We start from the raw sequence: 23,268 nt of genomic DNA, 5'->3' as shown, positions 1-23,268 counted from the left end.
CTCACCTACCCCTCCCCAAACCTAACATTAACCCTTACTAATCGCTTTGGGCAAAATGTTAGGTTTGGGGAGGGGTAGGTGAGCAGTTTCCATGAAACCTAAATTGATCCCAAAAGGATCAATTTAGGTTTCTGGGAAACTGCTCACCTACCCCTCCCCAAACAAGTTGCGTGACAGATTACACTGTATAGCAGGACTTAGTCATAAACACAAGTGTTTACCTGTTTTGTTATGGTGGATTGCTGGTAAAAACGACAACACAAGAACTGTCTCTTTGTTTCCTTTATTTGCGTTTTATTGTGTTCAAAAAAAATAAAAAATCTAGCCGATCTTGTCCTTGCTTGGGTTGTTTTCACTCTGCTCCGAGTTAAAGTGTTTCTTCTGTTCCTCTTTAATATTCCAACTTTAAAATCCTGGTTTGTTTATCTGCTCCGCCATCTTTGATGATGACACTTGACCCACTTTAATGAGATGGCCGTTTGCTCCCAAGTGGAGATGGCATAATGAGGGGAGGTGAGAGTTTGCTCCCCATGCCTCCTCGGTTTTACTCAACTACGTCATAATACCACACCCATTTTAATTGGAATATTCATTAGTTTTGAAGTCCGTGATTAAAATGCAAGAATAATTTACGCCAAATAATAAAATTTAAGATGCGTGTTTTCAATAAATGTATCAAGAAAAATTCCGTCGGAAGGACCCCAAAAACCGAAGTGCTAAAGTACAAATTATGTTCAGGACATTTCCATGGATGCTAAGAAAAGAATCGAACGCAGAAAACCACTAATCTGACTCCCCGACCAAACCTCCTGCCGACTGTCATCCCACAAACTTCACCAAAAGAACACAAGTCATTTAAAACTCTCCCGTCAGAGCTGATGCGAGTTTAGGAGTTTTCTATCGTTTATTCTCAATTAAGAGAAACATAATTTGGCAGTATTTAAAGCGAATAAAGTTTTGTAATTTGTTTTGAGGTTTAAATGTTTTGCGCGCAATTTTCAAGTAGAGAAATTGAGACTTAAACTTTGAATTAAATATTCAAGATTTGAATCGCCTTGAAAATGCAAGCACGGTGGAATGAGAAAGTTACTTGTTTTATTGTTATTGTTTGTGTTAATTTTGATTTTGAATGGCATCGAACAACGAAACATCATCGGGTCTCAGGGGTAGTTAGTCGGGGCGCAGACGAAGTTAACCGAGCGGCAAAACCGTCGTCGCGCCGATTTTGCCGCTTGGGTAACTTCGTATCGCTCCGAATAACTTTCGCTGAGTTCCCAAAGAGGACATCGAAGTTGAACAAAAACTTGTACATAGTAAAATGTTTGCTTGATTTTGTTTTTGTTTTGGAAGTCGAGATAAACAATTGGTCTAAGAATAATCGAAGTAATTTCAGAAAGAAATGGCGGTTTAAATGTTTTGCGTGTTATTTTCAAGTAGGAAATTTGAGAGTAAATCTGAATTAAATATTCAAGATTTGAATCACCTTAAAAAAGCAAGCACGGTGGAATTTGAAAGTTAATTGTTTTATTGTTATTGCTTGTGTTTATTTTGATTTTGAATAGCATCGAACAACGAAACATCCTCGGGAACTCAGAGGCAGTTAGTCGGGGCGAGACGAAATATACCGAGTGGCAAAATCGTCGTCGTGCCGATTTTGTCACTCGGTTTAATTCGTATCGCTCCGATTAACTTCCGCTGAGATCCCGAGAATGACAACGAAGTTAACCGAACATAAGAAAATAAGTTTTGTTTTGGAAGTCAAGATGAACAATGGGCCTACGAAATTAAATAGAAAAATCGAAATGAATTCATTTCCTTGGTTCAGTTTTGTTTTTGAAGCGAAAACCAACAATTGGCCTAAGAAATAAGAAAATCGAGTTATATACTAGTTAATTATTTAGTTGAAGGATAACAATTTCGAGGTTTAAGATTAAGTTTTGAAAGATAGAATGAACAATTGGCCTATGAACTCAAAATCGAATTGTGGATATATTAATAGGTCTTCGAGGTTAAGTTAAAAGTTTTGGAAATGAAGATTACAATTGGCCTACGTTTCCTAATTTGATTAAAAAAAGGAAATATGTATTTATTAGGAAAAGATTAAATTTCAAAAAACCGACTAAAGAAGCGTCCTTCATAGCATACTTGGATCGTCACGCAACACTTCTGTAGAGAAGCGTTGCGTGACATCTCAAGTAACGCCCATGCGGGAGACTTCCCGCTTCAGATGTTAATCTGAAAAGTAATTGTTACTTCTAACATTGGATTGGTAATAAGTTTAAGTTAAGTTTAATTGATGCAAAAATTTGTTTTTTATTTGTTATAGAAAACTTAAGGAAATTTATATTTTAAGTTTAAGAGTGAATCCCTAAACAGGTATCAGCTCTTTCAGAAGAATCCCAGATGACTATCAGCTCAATCTAGTGTCGCTTGTGAAATTCCAGTCAAGCCAGATTAGTTGCGCTCTTTGTTCAGAACTAACCCCAACATCTAGGAAATGTACCGCCCATGACCTGCATTAAAGCACTACTGTTTTACGTCCTTCACAACGGAAGATTTCCAGATACATTGACTGAAGACAAACATCTTTAAAAGCCAATTGGAATAAAGGTGTGGTATTCTGACGCAGTTAAGTAAAACTGACGACAAGACATGAAAAGCAAACTCTCACCTCCCCTCATGATGCCTCCTCCACTTGAAAGCAAACGACCAAATCATCAAAGTGTCCAAGTGCCTCCATCAAAAATAGCGGAACAGACAAACTTGCCAGATTTCTCAGTTGGAATATTGCAGAGGAACGTCAGAAACACTAACCTCAGAGCGAGAGTTTCCACAACCCTGCAAGGACTTCGATCGGCTAGGTGAAAATCTGACCATTTGTAATGTGTGCGGGTGTGTGGGCCATCTCAGTTCCTGAAAATAGACTAAAATATGCGAGGTTCAGTGGACAATATAAAATCCACAAAAAGAAAATAAACAAGCTCATTAGCACAGTTAGAAAATGCCTACCCGACCTAAGGGACGGACCATTAGAAATAACTGGAAGGAGGGGGGTGACTTTTCCCCCCAAAAAATTCCTGCAACCTGAGAAACTTGTCTAAAAAAACTCCTGCGAGAGGTTGTGCCTAAAAAAACACTCGTGCAACGGAAGGAAAAAAGTTCCTGTAGACAGGCAGGCCTTAAAAAATTCCTGGATCAAAAATATTTACCCCACCCCCCTCCGGTTATTTTTAATGGTCCATCCCTAACTGTAACAAAACTCAAGCCCCTGGACTACTTACTAGTTCGTAAATGCTAGTTAAGTAGTTTTAAATTTTTAGACCTACTTAAAAGAACTGCTCTGTAGAAAAGTGTGCTTTGACGATGTGAAAAAGCAATAACTAAGATTTCCTACGTTGTTACAAATGCTATATAAATGATATCTTAAAAAAGAAACTTTCCTGCTTCTTAGCAAGGTGTACTCTGAAAATTACAAGATCGATCCCTAAGTATTTTCATGTGAAAACACAACATGTATTCAATTTATTAACTAACACAATTATAAATTGTTTACTTCTGTGCTAATGAGCTTGTCGTGGCACCTTAAAACAAAAGAGGCAAAAAAATAAAATATTTTTTTTTTAAAAAATCCTATGCTCAGAATTTGTCTTAAATTGATCATGTAGGAAATTATAAGTTTTGTACGAAAGTAAATAAATCGAACTTGTGGAAAGCTTAAAAATTTGCATTGAATTGAAAATTCAATCATTAGAAAAGTGTAGCTAAAAGAGTAGTTTTAGAAAGCCTCCTTTGTTTAAAGGTGAGAAAAAATAATATTGTAACCTTAAGTACCACCATGCTATTGATGTTATCTGAAAAATATCCCTTAAATTTTTATAGTGTAACAAATGAAATTAAAAAATGCATATATATGGTCTACCACGAAAAGATGTAATCAAAGAAAGTTGAATTGGCTGCCAAGGTTAATTTGAAAGTTTAAAAAACATGATCAAAGCCTAAAGCATGGTGAATATTGAGACTACAAATGTACCTTACCTTGCTGAATTCATAACAAAAAAATTTTGAACTGAGATTTCATGAGCAAATAAGTGGCTTCAGTAAGTTGTATTTTTTTGGATAAAACAAAAATCTAATGGACTTAAACATACAATAATAATATACCAATTTTATTGGCAATATAAATTTGCTATCAACAAAATAATCCTAATGGCTAAATTTTTTTAAGTTTGCTTAGAAACAAAAGTCTAATGTTATGAAAGAGAAATTTCTATTCTGGAAAATATGTGATAATTTGTAAGCAAGCCACTTATTTGCAAATGAATCAAGGCACACACCACACATCGGCCAGTGAAATACTCTGTTTATATTAACAGCTACATGTGCACCAGAGCATAAGAATTTAATGAAATTTTAATGCTTCTTACTTCTTGATTGATTGAATAATTGATTGATTGATTCAATGACATCTCATTGATTGTTTAATTGATTGATATTATATAATTGATTGATTGATTGATTGAATGTTTGATTTTTTTAAAAAATTAATTAATTGAATGATGAACTGATTGACTGATTGATTGGATGATTGATTAATTGATTGATTGAGGTTTTAATTGAATGAACAATTTATTAAATGAATGATTCATTGATTGACTGATTGATTAAATCACAAATTTAAATAATTATAAAATGATTTATTTTATTTTTTGAAAGATTGAGTAATTCCATGATTGACTGAATGATTGATTGGTTGATTGACTGATTGCTTGGTTGATTGAATGATTGATTGATTGATTGATCAATTAGTCAATTGATTTATTGATTGATAATTGGTTGACTGCTTGATTGATTGATTGACTGATTCATGATGCAAAATTCTAGTTTTTTGTTCTAAAATCCTGAAAGAATTTGGTTCCCGGTAACAAAAAAAAAATGACCAACACAGATTCCAAAGTGCCCTCTGCAGCTATTATTTTAGTCACTACACAACATGGTTTTACCCCAATGTGTTTAATGATCAAAATATTAACTGCAAAGAATTCTAAAAGAGTCTGTATCAGTTTGTGCACATGTAGCAGGTAATAAACAGTGAGTATCAGAGTTGTGTTGTAAAACAAATGTTTACCATAATCAATCAAAGGATGTTTTGGGCTAATTTGGTTCAAAACAGCATCCGAGCTGTAAATGTAATGTTTTTTTTTATATTTACTTGAAATAAAGAAATACAATTTAATAATCAAGTAATCCACTTCATGGTAAACACTTGCCAATGATTAGTTTTCTTGTATAAATATATTACCTTAAAATAAAACATAATTATCTATAATACATTGTCATTGTCAAGTTCTTGATCATCCATCCCCTTTGCTTTTTCCTCGCTCCTCAGTATTCCATCATCAGTCCATGGTCCATGCCAATTGTTCCAGGTCCTCCATCCTGTGTCCTGGGTCCTGTGTCCTGGGTCCTGGGTCCTGGGTCCTGGGTCCTGGGTCCTGTGTCCTGTGTCCTGGGTCCTGGGTCCTGGGTCCTGGGTCCTGTGTCCTGTGTCCTGGGTCCTGGGTCCTGGGTCCTGGGTCCTGTGTTCTGGGTCCTGGGTCCTGTGTCCTGTGTCCTGTGTCCTGTGTCCTGTGTCCTGTGTCCTGGGTCCTGGGTCCTGGGTCCTGGGTCCTGGGTCCTGGGTCCTGTGTTCTGGGTCCTGGGTCCTGTGTTCTGGGTCCTGGGTCCTGGGTCCTGGGTCCTGGGTCCTGTGTTCTGGGTCCTGTGTTCTGGGTCCTGGGTCCTGGGTCCTGGGTCCTGGGTCCTGGGTCCTGTGTTCTGGGTCCTGGGTCCTGTGTCCTGGGTCCTGGGTCCTGGGTCCTGTGTCCTGTGTCCTGGGTCCTGGGTCCTGGGTCCTGGGTCCTGTGTTCTGGGTCCTGGGTCCTGTGTCCTGGGTCCTGGGTCCTGGGTCCTGGGTCCTGGGTCCTGTGTTCTGGGTCCTGGGTCCTGTGTCCTGGGTCCTGTGTTCTGGGTCCTGGGTCCTGTGTCCTGTGTCCTGTGTTCTGGGTCCTGGGTCCTGTGTTCTGGGTCCTGGGTCCTGTGTCCTGGGTCCTGGGTCCTGGGTCCTGGGTCCTGGGTCCTGTGTTCTGGGTCCTGGGTCCTGTGTCCTGGGTCCTGTGTCCTGTGTCCTGTGTCCTGTGTCCTGTGTCCTGGGTCCTGGGTCCTGGGTCCTGGGTCCTGGGTCCTGGGTCCTGTGTTCTGGGTCCTGGGTCCTCTATCCACAGTGTCCTGGGTCCTGTGTCCTGGGACCTGGGTCCTGGGCCCTGGGTCCTGTGGCCCTATACACTCTGTCTCTGCCAATATGCCTGCAAAACCAAGCAATATTTGACAAGTAAGTATTTTGTGAGGCACAGTTGGTGGTTGGTGGGCTAATGGTTAGTGCACTGGACTCAAGTGGTCCTGGTTCGAGCCCTGACCGTCATCATTGCATTGTGTTTTGGGGCATTAAGACGAAATCCACTAGGAAGTCGAGTAATATTTATTAAAGTTGGACAAAAATCAATTTCCAGAATAATTTAAATCCTATTGCGTTATTTCCTACCCTTAATAAAAGGTAAAGATGTAAGTAATTATCCGTGATAACACCAACAACAATTTCTTATCAGAGTCCGAGAAAATGAATTTCAAAGTTTACAAGGTATGGGCAAAATCTCACGTGTAGCCATTTTGTAAATTCGTCTTAAGCGATTCAGTGGAATTCAGCGGAACTTCAAAATGTGTTTTCGATATGTGGTGTTGTTAGAAAAGATTTCTTTTGATAAGATATTTGAAGCAGTAACAAAAACGTTTGCAATAAGGTGGAAATAATTCTGGTACAACAATTTCTTATCAGAGTCTGAGAAAATGATATTTAAAGTTCACAAGCTATGGGCAAAAGCTTACATCTTTTAAGCGATTCAGTGGAATTCAGCGGAACTTCAAAATGTGTTTTCGATGTGTGGTGTTGTTAGAAAAGATTTCTTTCGATAAGATATTTGAAGCAGTAACACAAAAGCTTGCAATCAGGTGTAAATAGTTTTGGTACATAATTTTGTCCAATAACTACTCGAAGTCCTGGCGGATTTCCTCTTAATCGTTGTGTTATTTAAATGTGTATGTAGGAAGAAATAAAATAAACTCACCTTGTCCATCTTTGTTGTGGTTGTACTCCTTCACATGGTTAAGTTGGTCTGTTTGACCTTTTTTCGTGTTTCTAGTTTGGATGTGCCAGTGTCCTCCTTGTGTCAGGAATGAAGGCTCTTAAAAGATAAAACACAAAGTCCTATGTAGTTAGTTCAACAGTCTCAACCAGATTGATTTTTCATTGATCCCTAAACTGAGTCACAAGCTGTAGTATTTCCCTACTCTTTACATCCATGTCCAATACACCCAAACTGAGAGAGTCGATTTGTCTAGGGTACTTGACAATTCAACTTTAGGGGGAGCAGGGATGGCGCAGTGGTGAGAGCGCTCACCTCCCACCAATGTGGCCCGGGTTCGATTCCGGCCCGGTGCCATAATGTGGGTTGAGTTTGTTGTTGGTTCTCGCCCTGCTCCGAGGGTTTTTCTCCGGGTTCTACGGTTTTCCTCCCTCCAGAAAACCAACATTTCCAAATTCCAATTCGACCTGGACAGAGGACCCCCATGAAAACCAGCTAGCGCTGATGTGGCTTCCTCTCTAAATATAGCAATTTTTTTTTATTTTTTTTATTCACACGGAGTGTATCCGCATCACCAGAAGTCAGGTCGTGGAACGCAATGATAATAATTTATGAACCTTCCTTCTTCTTAAAATGCGACATCTAACTGAGTCGATTGTCTAGTACTAGAGGATTCGACTTGTTTTGCATGCAGTCGATTTAAACTGTTGCACTGGAAATGGAATTGCGTTAGGCTGTGGTTGTTATGTTAAGGGGGGAGTAATTGTTGACGATTCGACACAATTTGTGTGAATTATGACCAATGGTCTGTTAATAATATGTAATGTAATATAATAATTGTAATATGCCGTATAATATTATTGGCAATTCAACATTATTTGAATTTTAAAATAAAAAGTTGCTGTATGTTTTCTAATAAAGTGTCATACGAACCAATTTCCACAATAACAGGACAACATTAATTATAAGACACACAATTTATTCGACAATTTCAATCCTCCCAGTTCACTAAGTTGCTGTTTCTTTTCTAATTGTAGTGCAAATCGACTTCCAGTATGAGGAATCAACATCAAGGAAGACGAATCCTGTCGAATCGATCGATTCAAGTCCCCCGGGGGGTACTCCACTAAAATACCTACATGTGCATGTGCCGTCCAACCGCAGGGTCAGGATTTTGGACTCCCAGCCTAGAACGGGGTATCCATTTTAGAGCCAATTTTCGAAGGGGCATGATATTTTGAACCCACGATAGTAACAATCAGTGTCCAAAATTGGGTGTTAAAAATTTAATTGAGCTGTTTCTAGAACTGGGTTTCATTGTGGATGCAAATTCTTTCTTTCTTTGGACACCCGGGCAGCACATATTTTCAACCTCCCTGTTCACTAAGTTGCTGTTTCTTTTTGAAGTGTCGTGGAAATTGACTTTCAGTATGACAAATCTACACCAAGGTAGACAAGTTGTGTTGAAATCTATTGACTCGAGTTGATTCAACAAAATTTTCAACCCTCCCATTTTCACCAAGTTGCTGTATGTTTTCTAAGTGTCTTACAAATCGACTTTTGGAATGACAGGTCGACATAGGTAAATGCAGACGAGTCCTGTGACAATTCAACAACATTTTCAGCCCTCCCTGCTCACTAAGTTGCTGTATGTTATCTAACTAAGTGTCCTGCAAATCAATCCACTTCCAGAATGACAGGTCAACATAAGACAGTTGCATTATGTCAAATCAATTGATTCTGCCAATCAACAACATTTTCAACCCTCCTAGTTGCTGCATGTTTTCTTAGTGTCGTGCAAATTGACTTCTGGAATGACAGGTCGACATGAAGGCAGATGAGACAATTGATTGATCAATTTCACTTGATTCAAAAAAAAACATTTAACCCTCCCTATTGACCAAGTTGCTGTTTTTGTAAGTGTCACACAAATCAGCTTCCAGAATGTTGTGTCAACATCAAGGCAGACGTTGTGTCGATTTGAGTGGAATTGACTGGTCGGTTTCATTCATGCACGCCACCTTGAGTTATCACTAATTGACTTCTAGGAAGTCGATTGGTCATGTGCCACAGTCAAATCGACGAACTTTGGCTATGTAGGACAACTCTCATTTTTGAGCACTTTCAAATTAAAAATGATGAAAACCTCAAGGGGACATTGGTTTGATCCCTGCGTCTGATCTTACATTATATAATAGAACAATTTACCAAACCTTTGGCAGCTCTTCCGCCTGCCTTCATTGAGTACAATAATGACTATATATGGTGACATTAGAGTGAATTCTTGTAACCCGTTTTTTATATGCAAATGCGCCGTGTAATATTTACATGTAAATGAGCTGTACAGGAAAACAGAAAATTGCGGACAAATCGTAATTATTTGCATGTGGAAGTCAGGTTAAAATTCAAGCATTTACCAATATGTAAAAACCAAAACAGATAACGGGGCTTAAAATTTATCATGCCTTGAATTGTCTTGCGATTTTAGACAAACATTTTATATTCAACATCCCGTAAAGAAAAACAATAAAACTTGACTGTAACACAATTCTGCGCGAGCAATCCAATGGGGAGCTTTAGCAAATCACGATGACAAACAACTTTTGTTTAGCAAACAAAAGGTTTAATGAGCAGGAAAATAGCTGTGCACGAATTCTATTACCCTTGGCAAATTTCTTTCCCATCTTCTGAAAAACAACAATGTGAAATGACTAAAATCCTGCGTGATTTGAACCAGACCACTAATTTTCGATTTAGGTTGAACATGTTCTTAAACTGCTTTAAGAAAGACACGTCCTGTTTATACTTATTTTCTGTATAACTATTAAAGTGATTTCTTTGAGGTTTTCTGACCACTCGTGTATTGTTTTATTGTACACAAACATTAGAATATTATACGACTCATTAACATATAAAAAACGGGTTACACGAATTCACTCTATTAATAAATGATAACTATCTTTTTGAGATCTACATGTATGCATATTCCTGTCAGTAATAATTTATGGACAACGTGCATGTAGGGAGAAATTAAACAATCTCACCTTGTCGCCTGCTTTTAATCCTCCACATGTTTATGTTGGTCTGTCTTGGACAGCACTCTTCATGTGTTTCTGGAGTGGATGTGCTGGTGTCCTCCTCGTGTCAGGAATGCAAGTTCTTAAAATTAAGATAAAAACAAAGTCTTAGTTCAACAGTTCCAACCACATTTATTACATGTAAGTTGCATATAGGAGTGGCCTAAAGGGAAGACAAAACCTTATGTAGATGATTAAATATGGCTGTGACTAAAAGTGGGATGGGGACGTGGGGACTGGGACATGTCAAAGTGTGTTTGGGACATGGGGATGCGTGTCCTGGGACACAGGGACATGGGACACTGATGGGGACGTGTGACTCCGGGACGTAGGAAATGGGGACATGGTACTCGAGGACATGGGACTGGTGGGTGGGGACAGGGAGGGGGACCGGGGGGGGGGGGGGAAGCGACATCAGATGTTGGGGGTTTTAAGCCTTGAAGTCATGGCCCATTTGGCCTGTTCTTTGTGGACATTTTTATCTTTGATCCCCATTACCTCTCCCAACCCTGTTATAATATTAATAGGTAATTCTATGTCAACTGGTTGGAAAAACCAGGAAACTAGCAGAAACCTAAAATGCCATTTCACATATTAATAAAATTTATTTTGAACATGTAGTGTTCCACATGGGAAGAGGGGGAGGATTTCTTGTTAAGAACTGGAAACCTCTGAGGTCACTTATAGGATAACCCAGTTGATCTACAAAGTAGAAAATCTGGTGCACAGCCCACTGCAGGGTGCAAAGAAATTCAATTTTCCAGGATGTAGCAAAGTTAATTTTATTTATTTACCGGTAGTTAATTTACATCCATAGAAGTAATTTCTTTGCAAATATCAAGTTTTGTAGCAAGTATTTGGCAAAACGTAACAAAAAAAAAATGTCTCCGCCGTGACACAGTCTCTTTAAGCTAACATGACCATGTTTGGGCTAGTACATCCTGTAGCCAGGATGTACTAGCACAAAAGTCATTTTTACTGGCCCAAACAAAATCCTGGCAACCATGCCTCTATTTCTTCAAAACTTTTCCCTGAAAACTTTCATTTGCCCATCAAAGCAAGTGAAGGATAAAATCCACTAGCCTCTGGTTATAGGACATGCACTTCCCGATCTTTGCACGCTCCCTACATGAAAAACCTTGATGAAATAAAATATTTACTGAAGGTAAGGTAACATTCGTGTTTGAGTCTAGAGGCCCATAAAACCGGGACATATCTTTAGTTTCTATAGCATGAAATAGCATTTCTGAAGGTGTAGTAACTTATACAGGGGACCTATTATAATTTATTACAAACTATTCAAAGAAGAAAAATTAAGGTCATTCACCATGTCTTTGAGATCTTTGGTCTCTCGTCCACACCCCATTTGGCTTAGTCTGCACTTCATTTGGTCACATCTGTCCTTAGTGAGTCTTGAAGCTTCCAGTTGTTTTCATTTGGTTTATTGTTCTTTATTCTCTTTCAGGTCCTAAAAGATAAAAAATGGCCACTTACTTTTGTATGATGTATGACATGTACACATGACAGTGTATGACAGGCATATGGGGCCTATGACCAGCTACGGGGCTATGTTTAAATAAATTTAATCAAAAGGACCTTTGAGCTGCCTTGTGATACACTATTTAATATGCCTGCATTTTTCTGTCAAGGAACTATTGACTAATATTTGCCCTGCAGGAAATTAATGTTCTTAAAATAGTTTTAAGAACATCAAATTTCCAAGGGGCAACTATCAGACCATTTGTTGTTAAACTGGAGACCTGATGGGGAAACAAGCAATCAAATGTTACGATATTTTTCCAAATGGGGAAACAAGCAACTATTACGATTTTCTAAATAATTGTTTTCAACAGACTGAAATGAGGTTCCTTTTCAAGATGGGCTATTCATTTAATATCTGTACACCCCACCCCCAATCAAGGTGTAGCCTGATTTCAGACGTCCCTCTCTGGTCACCAGCTCCCAAGAAGGGATGTCTGAAAAATCAGCACTAAATGCTGTCCGGTGACACCAATACCCAAAAGCCAGGTAGTGATTCTGATTGGTCAAGTTATAAAATTATTTGCATAATTATGTATAATTATGACTGAATTTCAACACGTGAGGATTGTAATTTGAAAATGTTTGATTACCGCAGAAATAAATTTACTAGTCATTTACCTTTCAAGAGTGTATTACTACCGATATTTTAGTTACCTACGGATACAGAATCAATATGGGAAACCGGTACGTTTTAAACTGGCGGCATTCATTGCCTCGTCATGCACCTGTTTGCCAAATCATGTACTAGTATTCTTGTTTTGTCAACAAAGCTGCTCGAAGCTTTTAATTATAATTATGTCCTGCAGCCTCGATGAGCCAGTGACTTCTAAACTCAGTGTCCAAAATCAAGTAAGATATTCTTGTACTGAATTCCGTTTCTTGATGCCTCCATAACTGTCATTTACAGTGTATTTGTCCATTGCATAACATATATTTTGATCGTTAGATAAAGCAAATCAGTTCAGATTAATCGGTTCTATATATGCTTGCAGTCGATTAAAAGCTCATCCATTTCATGCAAGTTTTCAACAGTTTACTATCAATTGAAAATAATTTTATACCCTGTAATCTATTATGGAAGCGATTTTTCTTTCACAAAGTCATGGCCTCCAAAGAAACTTTTCTCCATAAATTAAAGCAAAGTGTAGTGACGTAACCGGATGGCCTTATGTGCCGATTTTTTCAGACGTCCCTTCTCAAGAGCTGGTGACCAGAAAGGGGATGTCTGAAATCCAGGCTAATCAACATGCTACCTGTAAGCCCCAGTTTCAGATAAAAAGATTTGAGAGGGTATCCCCTCTGATTTTGGTAATACCGTAATGATTCGATTTAGCGCCCTCCTTCCAATAAGTGCCCCCTTCCAAATAAGCGCCCCCCTTCGAATGTGTTTTTGTTAATAAGCGCCCCTATTCCAATAAGCGCCCCCATTCTAATATGTGCCCCCATTCTTATACGCGCCCCTATTATAAAAAGCGCTCCTGTTGTGGCTAACTGCCTCTACTGAAGTCGTCGACGTCAAAAAGATAAACTCATGAACATTCACCGTACTGTACACGTATATATTTACTGCTAAAATGAACAATAATTGTTCTTGTAAAAGTAACTGAACTTTCAACAATTTGTTAATGTTACATTTTTTGTTATTGTTAGTTATTTTAATATATATTAAAGTTTTGTTTTGAACATTTGGTTGTTTTGCAAAAAATGAAAAAAGCGCCCTGTCCCGAATAAGCGCCCTCGCCCTCCCTTGAGGTGCCAAAAGTAAATAAGCGCCCCGGGCGCTAAATCGAATCATTACGGTACTTTAACCCCCTCCCCCTCAGGCACTGTTTACACGGACACGGTTTCATTTGTAACCGCATCGCTTTCGATGCGGTTACGCCTTTCGTTTACACGGCGCCGAGCGAGACCACTACTGAAACCGGGTCGTTTTGAAAACGCTGTCAAAAGTGGAGCGTTTTCAAAACGATACGGTTTCGTTGGACGTGTAAACGGTCAAAAACGACGAAACCGCATCGATTTGAAAACGGCAGCGTATTTTGGCACGAATTGGCTGGCTCACGAAGGGTAAACACGGTGAAACACGCATAGAGAGCAGCGCTTGCTTATACAATCACATTCGAAAACATTCGGAAAATGGTTAAATAGGTTCCGTGTAAACACTTCGAAACTGGTCGTTTTCAATGCGGTTTCGAGGTCATGAAACCGTGTCGATTGATAACCATGTCCGTGTAAACGTAGCCTCAGAAATCTTGTAATTAATTTAGATTGTTTTTACTCCAAAACCCCTTCAGAAGTCTGCAATTTTCCAACATTTCCTCTAAACCTCTTCAGATTTTCCCCTTTTTCCATGACCTTCCCTCCCCCAAGATTTCCTTGTCCCTCAATAGGGGGTGTGCGGATATCAAATGGAATGGCCCAATAATTTACAAGGTCTTTATACAAACTATGTATTTTTAAAAGGCCAGATTTTGTCAGCTTATATGCTTGTACTAGGGCAAAAGAAACTCCTGTGGGTGCATATGTCGTATCTAGTCTAGTAGTTGTTAAACTAAACTGTAAATCATTGAGCTTAGCCTACCTTCGCAAGAGGTCCTCAATCAGAGGTCGACAAAACGCCTCAGGCCTAGACTCTGGCTTCGACGAACCTGCAAACAAAGTAAGTCAAATTAGCTAATGTTTGAAAAGGAGCAACTACAGAATGCAGGGCCACTTCGGTCCACCGCGTCGGCACTCTTTATAGAACGAGGCATAACACAATAGATGCTATAGTAAAACCTGAGCAGCTTTAAGACAAACAACAAACCTTCGAAAGTGCAGTAAACTCAATTTTCCTCTATATTTTTTTACACACGTGTAAAAAACAACATGGCGGCGAACCTGAGTGACAAAATAGCAAGGTAAGTGGGGAGGGGAAGGTAGCAGGGGGAGGAAACGAGGACTCCAGTGGGGGGGGGGGGACTCCCCTCGTGAACTACAACCACGTGTGAAAGGGGTTGTCCAGGGGTTGTTCTAAAAGCCGGGAATCCGCCCTAGAAAGCAGGGCAGATCTAGCAAAGTTGTTTTGTGAGCATGGTGAGCCCCCTGCCATTATGCCATCAAGGACGGATCGAGGGCCTTGGGTAGCCTGCGAACAAGCTCTCTTAGGGAAGGCGGGCTTTCCAGGTTCTTGCGGGCTAGGCTTTTTGTTTCACTGCTAAATTTAAGTGATAGTTCAGTAAATTACGAAGCCAAAACCCTATAATTAGAGACAAATCCGAACACATCTTATTATGGTGTAAAAGTGCGTTACTACACTACAAAATTATTTGATTTCAACTCCAACTATAACTAATTTTATATCTACTTTATGTAAATCAGGATTTAGTTTCGTCGGCGGCGCAGGCTACTTTATGTACCGTTTGAGGCTTTCACTCTTGATAAAGTACCACATCGATACTACAGAGTGAGACTAAAGAAAAAAGTAACAATTAACTTATGTTTCACGAATACATCTACGAATCAGCATTTGCAAGAAACGGCAGTTTCTTAATGAGCGAGAGAAAGCGAAGCGAGGCATTACTTTTTCAGTAAAAATGCAGAACAAGAATTCAAAGTGATCGTCACTGAACAAGGTGCAACTCAATCGTTGCAGACTGCGTTCTGTGCAATGTTGCAATGAGTTCAACCTTCTTTCATTCTCTCGCACCTTCCTCCCGAAAGCGCTTTGATTCGTATCGTTTCCGAGAGCGCGAGTGAGGCCTCACTGCAGCTTGAGGCCACTCTCAAGTTTTTTTCTTGCACCGCACGTACGCGTGCTCCAAAGTTTCACTTGCTTTTCGCGCGGGCACTTTTCAAACCTTTGGAAAAAATGACTGCTTTCCCTGTGGCTATCGCGTAACGTCGATTTATCTTTCAATTCCGCCAGGTTAACTCCTGATGCTAGGGCGAAAGCGAAAATAGCGCCGTATATCATGTAAAGTACATACGAGCAGCTTGTGGAAGAGGAAAAGAAAAGAATGCCACGCAGACTCGTGCTTCGACGCTTATCGCGCTAGTCACGTGTTTGCTCTGCGCGGATACGAGAAGACGGACTCTGCGAAAAAAATAGGGACTGCTCGTAGTCTAGGATATGAGAAACAGATAAACTTCATCCTTCTGTGTCGGAGATACTCAACACTTATCAGAGCTTACTACTCTAAACATACTGAGGACAAGAGAGAGAAGGGAAAGTGTGCCGCGTGCGTGAGGTCTAACAACACCCTAGCCTAATTTTTCAAGCGGAACGCGCGATCGTGAGCGGTGTTGCCTGACGAACTTCCTTACCGTTGCAATAAAAAAATGTTAAATGGAGACTGGGAACTTCATAAAAAGGTGACAAGAAAATAAGCAACTGAAAGCAGGCGCAAAATTATATGCTGTCGGTCATAGACTTTTATAACATTTGGTGGCTCCTAAAGGAGCCGTTTGTTTTGGCGGGAAACCCACAAAGTGAGTTTACTTGGTTCTTCTGCTGGTGTACTTGGTCACAGCCTTGGTTCCTTCACTGACGGCGTGTTTGGCCAGTTCACCGGGCAGAAGCAGCCTGATGGCGGTCTGGATCTCGCGGGAGCTGATGGTTGATTTCTTGTTGTAGTGGGCAAGACGGGAAGCTTCGGTGGCGATGCGCTCAAAGATGTCGTTGACGAAGGAGTTCATGATGCCCATGGCTTTACTGGAGATACCAGTGTCAGGATGAACTTGCTTCAACACTTTGTAGATGTAGATAGCATAGCTTTCCTTTCTCTTTCCCCTTCTCTTCTTCTTTCCTTCAGCCGAGGCCTTTGCCTTACCGGCTTTCTTCTCGCCTTTCTTTCCTGCAACTTTGGGGGCCATGTCTGTAGATCAGAATGGATTTGAATGAAGATAAGATAAGTGCATCTTGTATTTATAATAAAATCACGAAAGGATCAATTAACATAAGGATCGAAATTCTCGATTACTGATTGGTCATTCTGACATGACCAAGGTCAAATTTGATATTTTGCATGTGGTTTGTTTATACCACTTGAAGTCTTTGTTTTATCTTGTCAAAAGCAAAGCTCTAATTGGTGCATTTCGATCCTGCATACCTGATTAGCGGCAAATAAAATTCGACGCGCCTAAATTCAAATTCAATCTCTGAGAACTCTACTTCGTGAGTCTTGATTTCAATCATGTCTGGTCGCGGTAAAGGAAAAGCAAAGGGCACCAAGTCCAAGACCCGCTCATCCCGAGCAGGGCTTCAGTTCCCTGTTGGTCGTATCCACCGTCTTCTCCGCAAAGGCAACTATGGAGAGCGTGTTGGCGCCGGTGCTCCAGTGTACTTGGCTGCTGTGCTCGAGTATTTGAGCGCTGAAATCCTCGAGTTGGCGGGCAACGCTGCTCGTGACAACAAGAAGTCAAGAATCATCCCCCGTCACCTTCAGCTGGCTGTCCGTAATGACGAGGAGTTGAACAAACTGCTCGCCGGTGTCACCATCGCACAGGGAGGTGTTCTTCCCAACATCCAGGCTGTTCTTCTGCCCAAGAAGACCGAGAAGAAAGCTAAAGCTTAAATAAGCTTTAACTCACACAAAAACGGCTCCTTTAAGAGCCACCAAATATTATGAAAGTCATGACCAATGATATTTATTAACAAGTCGAAATATTACAAACCCTAGCATTAAACTGTCACGAAACCTCGTTTACTTCAGTTTACTTTTGCGACTTTTGCATTCATAAAAGTCGGCTTGTCAAAAAATGCTGAACAACACGACGTATTTTAAACATTTTAATTATGCGTGCGAATTGAACATTTGAAACCCTTCGACGTTACATAAAGTTGCGCCAAAACTCGACTTCCCATGAGATCGGACACGCGCCCCGAAATCAAAAGAGTAAACAGCTAGCTTGTACATCGGCTCTCTAGTATAGGTTAAACTAAACCCAAGCTTGCTTTTAAGCTAGCGCGCAAGTAAGACATTTCTTGATTTGATGGCATGGCCTGTGTACGTTCCCGCTCTCCAGGCTCTGAGTAGACATATAAAAGATTGTTACTGAGGATATATCTACGATGTCAAAATGTTAAAAATTAAGTAAGAAAACCCCGTACAAATGGTGCGCGATTTCTTTATTCAAATTGGAAAACGGAAAAGTTTGTTTGTTAAATGCAAATTTAGAAAGTTATGGGGGGGGGGGGGGGGGGGGGGGGGGGGGAAGGGGGGGGGGGTGGTTGGGGAGGGGGGGGGGGGGGGGAAAGAATAAAAAAAAAAAAAAAACACAAAATATTATATTTTTTGTGGGGGGGGGGGGAATTATTTTTTTTAATAAAAAAAAACACACCCCCCCCCCCCCCCCCCCCCCCCTCGGGCTTAACATTGATAGGTGCATTATCTGATTTAATCGAATCGTTTGTTTGTGCGCGCAAACGTTTGAATCGCCCGCGCGAATCAAATGGTTTCCGTTATGGAAAATGCGCCAAAACTCGCCTCCGCATCCTTTGATCTGACGCGCGCCACGTAACATGTAGAAAATACTAAAAGAAAATTTTAAAGGATTGGAGTGCAATCTATAAGCCTCTTTCTTTAGATTTGGATATTTCATTTAAAATAATACTCATTACCCAAATTCCATGTTACCGTAATGATTCGATTTGCGCCCTCCTTCCAATAGCGCCCCCTTCCGAATACGCCCCCATTCGAATGTGTTTTTGTCAATAAGCGCCCCTATTCCAATAAGCGCCCCCATTCTAGAAAGCGCCCCCATTCTTATAAGTGTACCTATTCTAATACGCGCCTCCGATTCTTTTAAAGTAAGTGAACTTTCAACAATTTGCTACTGTTACAGTTTCTGTCATTGTTAGTTATCTTATATTATTAAAGTTTTGTTTTGAAGTTAGTTGTTTCTCGAAAATAAATGCGCCCTGTCTCGATGCGCCCTCTCTTGAGGTGCCAAAAGTAAATAGCGCCCCGAGCGCTAAATCGAATCATTACGGTATCTGTTTCGCGCTCGAATCGTACGCTTCACTTTTAAGGTGCAAAAACCTTGGTGACTGCTAGCGCCAGTGCTTTTGGTTTGCAGCTCGCACGTTTTGGTGAAAACAAGCGAACTTTGTTGGCGAGCATTAGAAAAAAAAGCGCGCTTCGATTACCCCAGGGACGTGACTTCACGATACGCGCAAAAAGACTCGCCAGAAGTCAACGCGATTCGATTTAGCTATAAGAAATGTAGCTATTCCAACTTGCGCAAAGTAGTTATTGAATGAAACTGTATTTAATATCCTGAGTCATAAAGATTTTATTGATCATAACTTTTGAGAGATTTGGTGGCTCCTAAAGGAGCCGTTTGTTTGTGTTGGTAGTGCCGTCTAACCGCCAAATCCGTACAGAGTACGGCCTTGTCGTTTCAGAGCGTACACCACATCCATGGCTGTCACAGTCTTTCTCTTGGCGTGCTCGGTGTATGTTACAGCATCACGGATCACGTTCTCAAGGAAAACTTTGAGAACACCACGAGTCTCCTCGTAGATCAGGCCAGAGATTCGCTTGACACCGCCACGGCGAGCAAGACGACGGATGGCTGGCTTGGTGATACCTTGGATGTTATCACGAAGAATCTTTCGGTGACGCTTGGCGCCTCCTTTTCCTAGACCTTTGCCTCCTTTACCGCGACCAGACATGTTAATTGCTACTAGTGTAACTGAATTGTGACTTGGTGTGCAGAATTTTCGCTTTTAAAAGGTAAAGAATGACCTCTCAGAAAACACTATATGAAAACATGTTCCTATTGGTTGTCAACATACAACAAAGCCAAGGGTCAAGTTAATATCATTAATATTACCGTATAATATATTCACACAACACGTGCAAGAACTATCTGAAAGGAAACAAGTCTTTACCTTTGAGAAACATTCATATAAACTCTTAAGGAAATATTTTGTTCACTGTTGTTACTTGTGGAGTGATTTTTCCATAGCAGAACAATTCAAAAATGCCTGAAAAAATCTTCAAAGCATGTTCGGATCGAAATACAGTCACAGAACCGTGAATATAATTTACTGGTTATCTTACATAGCCAATCAGATTTCTTCGTTTTGAACCAATCAGCAACAAGCCCGCCAGGTATAAATCCATTTGTAAACTGAATTCAGCATTTTCGGTTATCTTTCACAATTTCAAAGATGGCGCGTACGAAGCAAACTGCACGTAAATCAACTGGTGGAAAAGCTCCACGAAAACAACTTGCCACAAAGGCTGCACGTAAGAGCGCTCCTGCCACCGGTGGAGTCAAGAAACCTCATCGTTACAGGCCTGGTACGGTCGCTCTTCGTGAGATCCGTCGCTACCAGAAATCCACCGAGCTTCTGATCCGCAAGCTGCCCTTCCAGCGTCTTGTGCGAGAAATCGCTCAAGATTTCAAGACCGATCTCCGTTTCCAGAGCTCCGCTGTGATGGCTCTTCAAGAGGCTAGCGAGGCTTACCTTGTTGGTCTGTTTGAAGACACCAACTTGTGCGCCATCCACGCCAAGCGCGTCACCATCATGCCCAAGGATATTCAGTTGGCCCGCCGAATCCGCGGAGAGCGAGCATAAAGTGGATTACACCTTTATAAAACAAACGGCTCCTTTAGGAGCCACCACATTCATAAAAGCAATGACCAATCGACAGTAAAAATGAGTCTATTTCTACTAAGAAATATCTATTCACCGCGGGTAAATTAGTTTCCTCGAGCGGAAGAGCGGGTTCCATGTTTTTTAAAATCCAAATCAAGACCTTTCCTTGGTCTGAATCAATGTAAATACATACAGTTAGCCTACGCTACCTCTGCACGAGGTTTAGGACGCGCAGATTTTGTCTGTACACAGCACTGCAATATTTGTGCCCTTGTAGTATTCTTTCGTTTTGAACTAAAAAGGAGTCCCTCACTTCTACTTGCGATCAAATACTCTCAGCCTCTTCGCCAAAACTAGCCTGCAGGCGAGGGAGGGGGAGTTGGGAAGAGAGAGAGAGAGGCACGCAGGCTACGCCAAAACCTCTCCACATTTTCACCCTTACTCTATTCCGGGTTGTGTTTTTATTTGCGCGCAAAAAAAAAACTCAAACCGCTCTCGGGGACGTGACGGAATAAAGTGCGAAATTCTATAGCCTGCAGAACAGGCGGTTTAAATAACTCGCACTTCGCGCTTCGACCCGCAAAATAAACCGCCTGGCCTGTTCTGCAGCTAGAAATTCTATCGCTAAATCGACAATCAACTTCCACAAGTCACACAATTTTGTGTTAATCTTCAGGGAATGAATTTCGACTATTGGATCATTTTTTTGGGAGGGGGGAAGTGTACTCTGTTGATTATTGCTCTTTTATTTCATGTGGTGGCTCCTAAAGGAGCCGTTTTTGTTGAGTGAAGGATGCCTCACTCCTTCGAGTTTCTTGGCTTTTACTTCTTGGCGGTCTTTTTCGCCGCGGGTTTCTTGGCCGCTTTCTTGGCGGGCTTTTTAGCTGCGGGCTTTTTCGCTGCTGGCTTTTTAGCTGCGGGTTTCTTTGCTGCTGGCTTCTTAGCTGCGGGTTTCTTTGCTGCTGGTTTTTTAGCTGCTGGTTTCTTTGCAACCTTCTTTGCCGCTGGTTTCTTCGCTGCCTTCTTGGCGGCGGGCTTCTTTGGTTTGGCGGCGGGCTTCTTCTTCGCAGCGGTCTTCTTCGCTGGTTTCTTTGGCTTCTTTTCCGCCTCCTTGTTTACCTTGAAAGAACCTGATGCACCAGTTCCTTTGGTGTGCACAAGTTTTCCACTGGTAACGCCTCGCTTCAAAGCCAACTTCAAGTGCGAGCCGACCTCTCCAACCTTGTAGTTGGCTTTGATGTATTTCTCGATGGCTTGGCGGGAAGATCCGGTTCGCTCCTTCAATGCTACAATTGCAGCTATGATCATCTCTATGTAAGGTGGATGTTCGGCTGGCTTAGCTGGCTTTTTAGCCGCTGCCTTCTTCTTAGCTGGGGACTTCGCTGCTTCGGACATGTTGAAATTTTAGAACGTCGAATCTAGTTGCTAATCACTTAGAACTGAAAGCTCAAAATGCCTATTTGCATGTGCAAGTAAACTAAATGCGCTGGATGCGGACCACCGAGGAAACAAGGTTCGAAAATGGCGTCTTCAAATTCTGTGCTAGTTTACCCGGCGATTTGCGGAAATAAAATGTTATAATAATAAAATTTATTAAAACTAAGGTTTTGAATTTGTAGTTATGATATTTTTTAAGATGTAGATGTAAACAGTTTTGAAATAAATAATGAGAAAGAAGAAAATTTTGAGCTTAAATGTTCATAAACTTGTAAAATTGTAAACAACATTTCGCCTTAAAAGCTAAATAACTATAGTTCAGATCGCAATCTTTCATAAAACCGAAAATGCTAAGAAAGAACAACTCTTAAACCTTGCGATTCTGTAATAAAATCAGACTTTCTGTTTATCTCCAATGACCGAACGCCTTTTAAATTTGAACAACAAGTACACACTTCTTCAGTCCGCCATTTGTAAATCACCGTTTGATATTCCGACCAAACTTATCGAATGTACGCCTACGGTGGAACTCAGAGTAATAATTTTCGGAGAAATGGGGGTTATTTGAGTGTTAGAAAGAGTTGGGATTGACCATTTTATTTTACGTTTAGTTTTGTGAGATAAACGATACACATTGTAAACATTACATTTCTCAGAATCCATCGCTATCGATCCTTCTGGACAACCCGTATCGCGCAAACTAAATTTGCCTTTCAAAATCGTTCCTTCGCGCCTATTATACGCCTCTAGTTTTCCTAACTAGAAAACTAAGAAGCAGATGTACTCTCAAACTGATCGATAAAATGATCAAATGTGTTCACGATTTTCGTAAATACACAATTTCCTTCATAAGCGCTGCCAACATTATTGATCAGATTTCAATGCCAACAAGATCATGCACTGATTCTAGATAAAGTCAGTAACATGTATGGACCTAGATCTTTTCTTTTATAGTGCAGAAAAGAAAAAAAGAGAGTTAGAAGTGCATTTTGGACTGTTTTGGATTACAACTCCAAACTGCTACACGTGCGGTTCATTGTACTAGATACGGACGCGCGCCAAATTACAACAAAAGCGCGCAATTTTCATCAAAAGAAAACGCTTCTAGAAGCCTTTGATTTAGCGGAAGTATCGACAGAGAATTACATGTCTGATGTTATAACTGAAACATTACTAGTTATACAGGGGAATCCCGATTTATCAAACCTTAGAATGGAGACGAAAATTCGTTCGAGAAATAGGGGAGTTCGTGTAATCGGGGGTTCATAATCAACGTGTTCGACGGTGCACATGAAGCAAATCAAACGGAACAAATTCTAGTTTAACTGATCGGGAAGTTCGAAAAATCAAGGGATCGAGAGATCAAGATTAGACGAGAACATTTATCGATCATTTCCCTCTAATTTTAAACGTCCGCAGTGTATGTGACAAATGATCAAAGAACGAC

General features: G+C 40.6%; 4 protein-coding genes and 2 pseudogenes across 4 annotated transcripts; 2 read left to right on the top strand and 4 right to left on the bottom strand.

Annotated features, from left to right (window-relative positions):
• Positions 1-267: 267 nt before the first annotated feature.
• LOC144638289 (uncharacterized) lies at positions 268-14,679 on the bottom strand. Its single transcript, XM_078497517.1, has 7 exons — positions 14,601-14,679; positions 14,376-14,442; positions 11,580-11,720; positions 10,220-10,334; positions 7,158-7,274; positions 6,286-6,341; positions 268-5,870 (listed from the first exon to the last, which is right to left on the bottom strand). Exons 4-7 carry the CDS (start codon positions 10,245-10,247, stop codon positions 5,397-5,399), a joined length of 675 nt encoding a protein of 224 aa, XP_078353643.1. The 5' UTR covers positions 10,248-10,334; positions 11,580-11,720; positions 14,376-14,442; positions 14,601-14,679; the 3' UTR covers positions 268-5,396.
• Positions 14,680-16,270: 1,591 nt separating this feature from the next.
• Positions 16,271-16,651, bottom strand: LOC144638383 (histone H2B, gonadal pseudogene; annotated as a pseudogene).
• Positions 16,652-16,948: 297 nt separating this feature from the next.
• On the top strand, positions 16,949-17,876 carry LOC144638337 (histone H2A pseudogene; annotated as a pseudogene).
• A 1,179-nt stretch (positions 17,877-19,055) lies between these two features.
• Positions 19,056-19,451, bottom strand: LOC144638363 (histone H4). The gene has a single exon (XM_078497586.1). The coding sequence runs from the start codon at positions 19,449-19,451 to the stop codon at positions 19,140-19,142; it is 312 nt and encodes a 103-aa protein (XP_078353712.1). The 3' UTR covers positions 19,056-19,139.
• A 501-nt stretch (positions 19,452-19,952) lies between these two features.
• On the top strand, positions 19,953-20,430 carry LOC144638529 (histone H3). The gene has a single exon (XM_078497721.1). It carries the CDS (start codon positions 19,953-19,955, stop codon positions 20,361-20,363), a length of 411 nt encoding a protein of 136 aa, XP_078353847.1. The 3' UTR covers positions 20,364-20,430.
• Positions 20,431-21,070: 640 nt separating this feature from the next.
• On the bottom strand, positions 21,071-21,800 carry LOC144639439 (histone H1.0-like). Its single transcript, XM_078498769.1, has one exon. The coding sequence runs from the start codon at positions 21,777-21,779 to the stop codon at positions 21,207-21,209; it is 573 nt and encodes a 190-aa protein (XP_078354895.1). The 5' UTR covers positions 21,780-21,800; the 3' UTR covers positions 21,071-21,206.
• Positions 21,801-23,268: the final 1,468 nt, after the last annotated feature.

Source organism: Oculina patagonica, chromosome 14, assembly GCF_052425735.1.
Source record: "Oculina patagonica isolate OP01 chromosome 14, crgOcupat, whole genome shotgun sequence".
In the NCBI taxonomy this organism is placed as follows: Eukaryota; Metazoa; Cnidaria; class Anthozoa; order Scleractinia; family Oculinidae; genus Oculina; species Oculina patagonica.
The sequence above is the reverse complement of the archived record's forward strand: the minus strand, read 5'-3'. Positions and strand labels throughout refer to the sequence as shown.